The following is a 5,925-nucleotide window of genomic DNA, read 5'->3' as shown; positions in this document are numbered from 1 at the left end:
TTTTTGGCTTGGTTGTTTTTGATGGCTGAAATAAAATAAGGAAAAGAAATTGTACTTGGCTTTGAAATATCATTTTGCTTACTATTAAGGAATTTAGCAAAAATATTACATTTTTTAAATCCAAGTTGATCAAGAACAGTATTAAAAAAAACAACCTTAACTTCACATGATGAAACTCAAAAGCTGGTACAAAACATCCCAGTAGAGAAAAAAGACAATTGAAAGCAAATATTAATTTATTAGAATTTTGTCAACCATTCAGTCTGGAATTAAATGTATTCATTTCAATGGTACATGTCATAAATGAGTGTTTTCATCCATGAAACTACAAGTCGACTCACAACACAGAAGTTAAACACAGGATGAGTGAAAGCAAACAGAAAACGGTTCAAACAGAAGTTGTGTTTAAAATCAGTAGCAGCACCAACAGGGTGACACTGACATAAAGCAAGGGCTTCAGCCATGTTTTAACATTATATACGACAATGTATTTTAGGTGTGGCTATCTTAGTGTTGCTCAAAAATAACCCATATGATGTATATGGACGTTAGTTTTACCGGATGCACAAATTAATTTCTTTGTATTAAGAGTAAAATTCTAATCTACAGTCGGCCACATACACTTTCTGCTTCTCTTATCTGTGGTTCTCTTTGGATTAACACACAAAACAGAGGTTATGTCACGTTGGCTAATATTTTTGCCATAAATCTTAATCCACAAACCACAACTCACCCAAACAAAACCAACTGATTGTAGTGACCCTTTGTTTTAATCTGTAAACCTGCTCATTGCAGAGGACAGGAGGAGCACATTAAAGGCCATGCATAGCTGGAGTTACTGAGGAGGAGGAGGAGGAGGAAGAGAAGGAGGAAAGACTCGGTTTGGTGCGGTAGCGTTCGCCGGTGCAGACCCATCACGGGACTTGCATCTCCATTCTTGAATAGCAGCTCAGTAGAAGAAATATACTAAATATAGTGAACAGAAAAGAAACACATTGGTAAAATATTTCCAATTTAGAGCAGAATTTTTTTCTTATAAAGAAAACTAACTCATTGTAAAAGAAATGCAAAACATATTCCTCATGCTGTGGATGTGAAAGTGGCATAGTGCTCTAATAAGGATAAAAAAATGGAATATGTACATATTTTTATGCCTTAGTTGTAAATTCTTACATTGCAATCAAAGCATGTCAGTGAAATTTTATGAGACAAGGCAAGACAAAACACTGCATTAGCAGAAGAAAAATTATTATTATATACCAGTCATTTTCACTTAAGTGTATCAGAGTAAAGGGGAATACAAATACACTCCATATTTATTTATTCAAAAATCTTTCAAGCCATATTTTTCTTTTTTCTAAATTATACACAATTTTCTTTGAAAATCCAAATAAAGTACATTGAAGATTAAAGTTGTAAAATGTTTTTCATTAAAACCTTTAACATTTTATGAACAAAAAAAAACATCTGATGGCTCATTTGTGTTCAATATTTATGAAACATTGTTTGAATTTTTTGTTCACATTGTACAGTGATGTGCATTATTATGATACAATAATTGAGTTGAGGTGATTTGTTTCATTGTGTTATACTTACAGAAGACGACGCCGACACATATAACTCCTATAACTGCCATCATGATCATCATCTGGCAACAAGAACAACAACAACACTTTTCAGGCCAAACAGGACTTAATTTTATTTTGGTCTTACAGGAAGTAATAGAAACATAAAACCGAGCATCCCAAAAATATAAACAAACATGACACAAGAAGTTAGGAAGTTTGTATTTGATTAATTTGTCTTTTGTTTTTTCATTGGTCCCTGAAGGTGCACATACACGATTCCAGCAGTAGCAGAATCTGATCTAAATATTTCTGCACTGACTGCATCCAGTGATCACAAAGATTTCTACACTTTTTTTCCACAAATTTATAAATATAAATGTTGCTCAATTTATGAAACAAAAACATTGACAGGAAATAATATCCCCTCTGAGAGGGGGAGGGCTGAAGGAGATTAATAAATACAAGAGCATGGAAAGAGAGATTGGTGTCAACGTGACAGTAGGGGTTGCAATGTGTGTGTAAAAACTTTATAAATAACACAACCTGTTTTGAAAGTAGCAAAATCCACAGCTGAATGAAAACCTTCATGCTGTTATAACCTAACATGTTGTATTTATTGAGAACTCAGTGGAGTTTCTCATGACCGAAGCCGAGTCTGAATGTTGCAGAGGAGGACTTACATCACAGATCACAGCTGGCTCTCTAATCCCAGGCCGTCATTGTAATCCAGATTGAGATTTTCCTTCCTCTCTTTCTGGCTTCCCCGTCAATCAAACAGACTCTCCTCCCACCCCACGAAAATAATCTGCCTTTACTCTGCCATGGATTGGGCCAAATGAACCGCGCAGAATGAGGAGGAGACAGCAGCCGGAAACCAGGTCCAAAATAAGAGTGGATGGATAAATGGAAGGATGGATGAACGGTGTGAACGGATGGTAAAGGGAGAGCAGAAATGGCAGCTGGGAAGTGTTTCTATTTTTATTCAGGGTGATATTTTCAGCTATGTTTTCACACCATCTGAGGAAGATGTTTATATAGAAATCAATGCCTGGTTTATGTTAATGAGGATTATAAAACTGTAGCATGATTTGCGGAACTAATTTGTTTTTGATGAGTAACTTGGTTTAGTTTGTCTACAATCACCACAAATGTAAAAACATGGTGAGGTTATTGACACTGGATATAGGAAAGTAATAAAAAGTTACTTTAAATCTCATTCTTCTGAATCAGAAAACAAAGTATTGGATTTTAATCACATTGTTTATTAATCAAGCTTTGTCTGATTCTGCATTTATGTCAAATTAATTATTTTTGTTTTAACCTACGACATATTACTGTATCACTGCTATGTTAGACATATTCAGATTGTAACAATAAAATACAGATACTTAAAATATGTTTCTCTTGATATCATGGGGTTATGATGAAAAAATGCAGCTGCATTATCTAAAATTTGCTTTTATAACAGTTATTTTAAAATGTTAAAATAAATACCTGACTAGTAAAACAAAATGCTACAGTTGCTGTTTGTTTTCTCCTTTAACTTTATGAAATGACCTTTATGCACCTTCTGCTACAACTGCAGTTAACTAGAGTCGATCAAAATTTCCTTATCCTCAATCTTTAATATTAAGTAATTTAATTTGATGTTTCTTGTTCCCTATAGAAACAAACTTCACAGTCCTAACTACCAGAGCGGTATTTTGTGTGGCAGGAACAGGATGAGGGGAACTCTTCAATCCTTCTCACCTTGCAGTTTTTCCACCAGTACTTGTTCTTGAGCTTGGCGGCGCTGCTCTCGAACTGCGAGGCTCCGGCCTGCAAGGCGTCGGCCCGGTCGTCGAGTTCTGACAGCTTCTGGTCTCTCTCCAGGACTTTGTCCACATTCACACGCATGATGTCCACCACCTGAGGGACAAACACACCTGTTAGAGTCTGTCTCAGTGGTAAAAACTGAGCTCAAATATGTCAGAGAAAAAAAAACAAGCAGATAGAAGTTTTTATATACCAGTTTTCAAATTTAATGATACAGTTGCAATTTTATACTTTTTAAAAATTAAGCTGCAGCTGATGCTATACTTGGGTTCTTGTAATGAGAAAAAACAATACAATAACATCCTTTAAATGTGTGTTTGCTCACCTCGTCCACCTGTGCCTGCGTCTGTTGAAGCCGTCTGTTGCTGGTCAGGTTTGGGGCCGGAGCCGGAGGGCCTCCCTCGCCTTCCGGACCCCCGGGAGCGCCAGGAGTTCCTGCTGCATCTGGAGTTGACCTGCAGTGAAAAGATGAAGATCAGAGATGAGTTATCTTAAACGATCTTTTCAGAAGCAGAGATGTCTTTGGTAAAAACATCACAAAATGAGTAAAGATTAAGCTGGTCTCAACCTCTTACAAACCATGCAGATTATAAAAGCCGCCAGCAGATCAGCTTACATATGCCTCAAATAATAAAGTGTGCATTAAATGGAGCGTATGACTCTTAATGAGTAAAAAATTATGACCACAGAAGAAGACAATCAGGGTACAGATTTATCAAACAAATTTATTAAATCTGTTTCCTTAGAAAACAAAGGTAGTTCACCTTAAACAAGCAGATAAACTATAACTTTATAACTATGGGAAGAAAACAAGCAGGAATTATATAAGTCATGTCTAGGCACAATGTGGGCCTTTTTTCCCTCAGTGGAAAGTGAGTTTGGTGAACACAAAGCATAATAAGATTATTTATATTGCACCACTCATTGAAGATTGTTTTTTTTAAAAAAGAGAAGTTAATATTTCAAACACTTAAAAGAGAAGTCACAAAAAACATAATTACATTGCAAAAAACTAATGTAATTATGAAAATGTATGATGTCAACTCAATGACTGAAATGATTTTTTCCCCCTTTGACGTCACTCAGCTGGGTGAAGGTTGTGCTCAACTTCCTTTTCTTTTTTAGGTGAGATTCCTATTTATTTACACCTCTGGTAACAGTTTTAATTGACCGCGTATACAAAACGTAGTAGTAGTGATTAATTTCATGTCCAAAAATATTATTAAGTGCAAAAATGTACAAACAAGTATGCTCACCCACCACCCAAGCATCATTACACATGCTGCATCAGTAACGGACACAACAGACATGCTACCATCACCATCACCAGCAGTGAAATACAAAGTACAGAATCATGTAAATCATGTAATCACTGAATAATCAGATGGCCCCAATAATGAGTAGTTCAGTAGTTCTCGAAGTTTCAGACAGACATACTGAGCAGAATCACACTAACCAGAGAGGCTGCCATGCTTTAACAGTCAGGCTTGTTTTCCAGGAGCAAAATGGAGAAAGATTAGTGCAGCAGCAGCCTGCCTGCCTGACTGATGGAGATCAACATGCAGGAATTAAAAACCGGCCATCCCCTCCCCAGAGAGAAAAACAACATATTTTCACGGAGTGTTTTTCTGCTCAACAGAAGTCTCATATCATTTATGATCCATTGAATAGACCCAGTGAGTTTTGTCTGGCTCTTTGAGCAGCAGTTTAATTTGTTTTGTTAAAAAGCAGCTGGTGCAAAGTGTACCAGCACACTTGAGCTTTAGATCACAGCTGATGAATAGATTTTTTTAGGTGAGTCAGCTGGTGAGTCACAGTCAGATTCCTGCAGGGTCCAAGAGCTGCACCCCAGAAATTTCCAGATGCTTTCAAACTTAGTTTTACTGGAAACAATAAATAAAACTACAAAACCTAACTTTATAAAGAGGAAAACTGTTTTCTTTTTTCATTATGTATGAATCACATACTAAATTAAATTAATTTAGGTTCCAAAAGCAGAATCTGTATAGTAATATATAACAGGTTTTAAAATAAACAGAAAAATAAAACAGAGTACTCACATCTCAGGACGATGAGGATTATCTGAGACAGGCTGAGGAAGAGTGAGTGAGGATGATGATGATGATGAGATCCTACTGTTTAAAGTAACAGAAGGAGGATGGGTGACTTCTGGTTTCCTTTCTTGTTGAGGACTTAATTCACCTTTTTTTAACCGGACTGAAGAAAGAAAGAAAAACACTATTGCGCAGATGAAAGAAACCAAAATACGTCCGTCATCTAAAAGCCCCGCCCCTAAAAGCGCGCGACACGCACAGTGTCTCTGCCAGAGGCTGGAATACCAGAAAGTAGCAACAAATACAGTTTGTTGGCTTTTATTGCGCATGTGCAGCCCATACACCTGGTCATCACAGCAATTAAGTTAATATGATGTAACTTAATGCTTAATATATCATTTTGTATTTGATTGGTTTCAGTCATATTTTTTTTTTTTATCTTTAGCTAGAAATTGTCATTCTCAAAATACAAATGTAATTGTTCTGAC

General features: G+C 36.2%; 1 protein-coding gene across 1 annotated transcript; it reads right to left on the bottom strand.

Annotated features, from left to right (window-relative positions):
* Positions 1 to 224: 224 nt before the first annotated feature.
* On the bottom strand, positions 225 to 5,671 carry LOC129375799 (vesicle-associated membrane protein 2-like). Its single transcript, XM_055055080.1, has 5 exons — positions 5,444 to 5,671; positions 3,709 to 3,838; positions 3,318 to 3,476; positions 1,597 to 1,648; positions 225 to 966 (listed from the first exon to the last, which is right to left on the bottom strand). Coding segments are annotated over exons 1-5 (360 nt in total). The 5' UTR covers positions 5,446 to 5,671; the 3' UTR covers positions 225 to 949.
* Between the last annotated feature and the right edge of the window lie 254 nt (positions 5,672 to 5,925).

The sequence above is a fragment of the Poeciliopsis prolifica genome, unplaced genomic scaffold (genome assembly GCF_027474105.1).
Source record: "Poeciliopsis prolifica strain line A6 unplaced genomic scaffold, Auburn_PproV2 SCAFFOLD041, whole genome shotgun sequence".
NCBI classification, from domain to species: domain Eukaryota; kingdom Metazoa; phylum Chordata; class Actinopteri; order Cyprinodontiformes; family Poeciliidae; genus Poeciliopsis; species Poeciliopsis prolifica.
The sequence above is the reverse complement of the archived record's forward strand: the minus strand, read 5'-3'. Positions and strand labels throughout refer to the sequence as shown.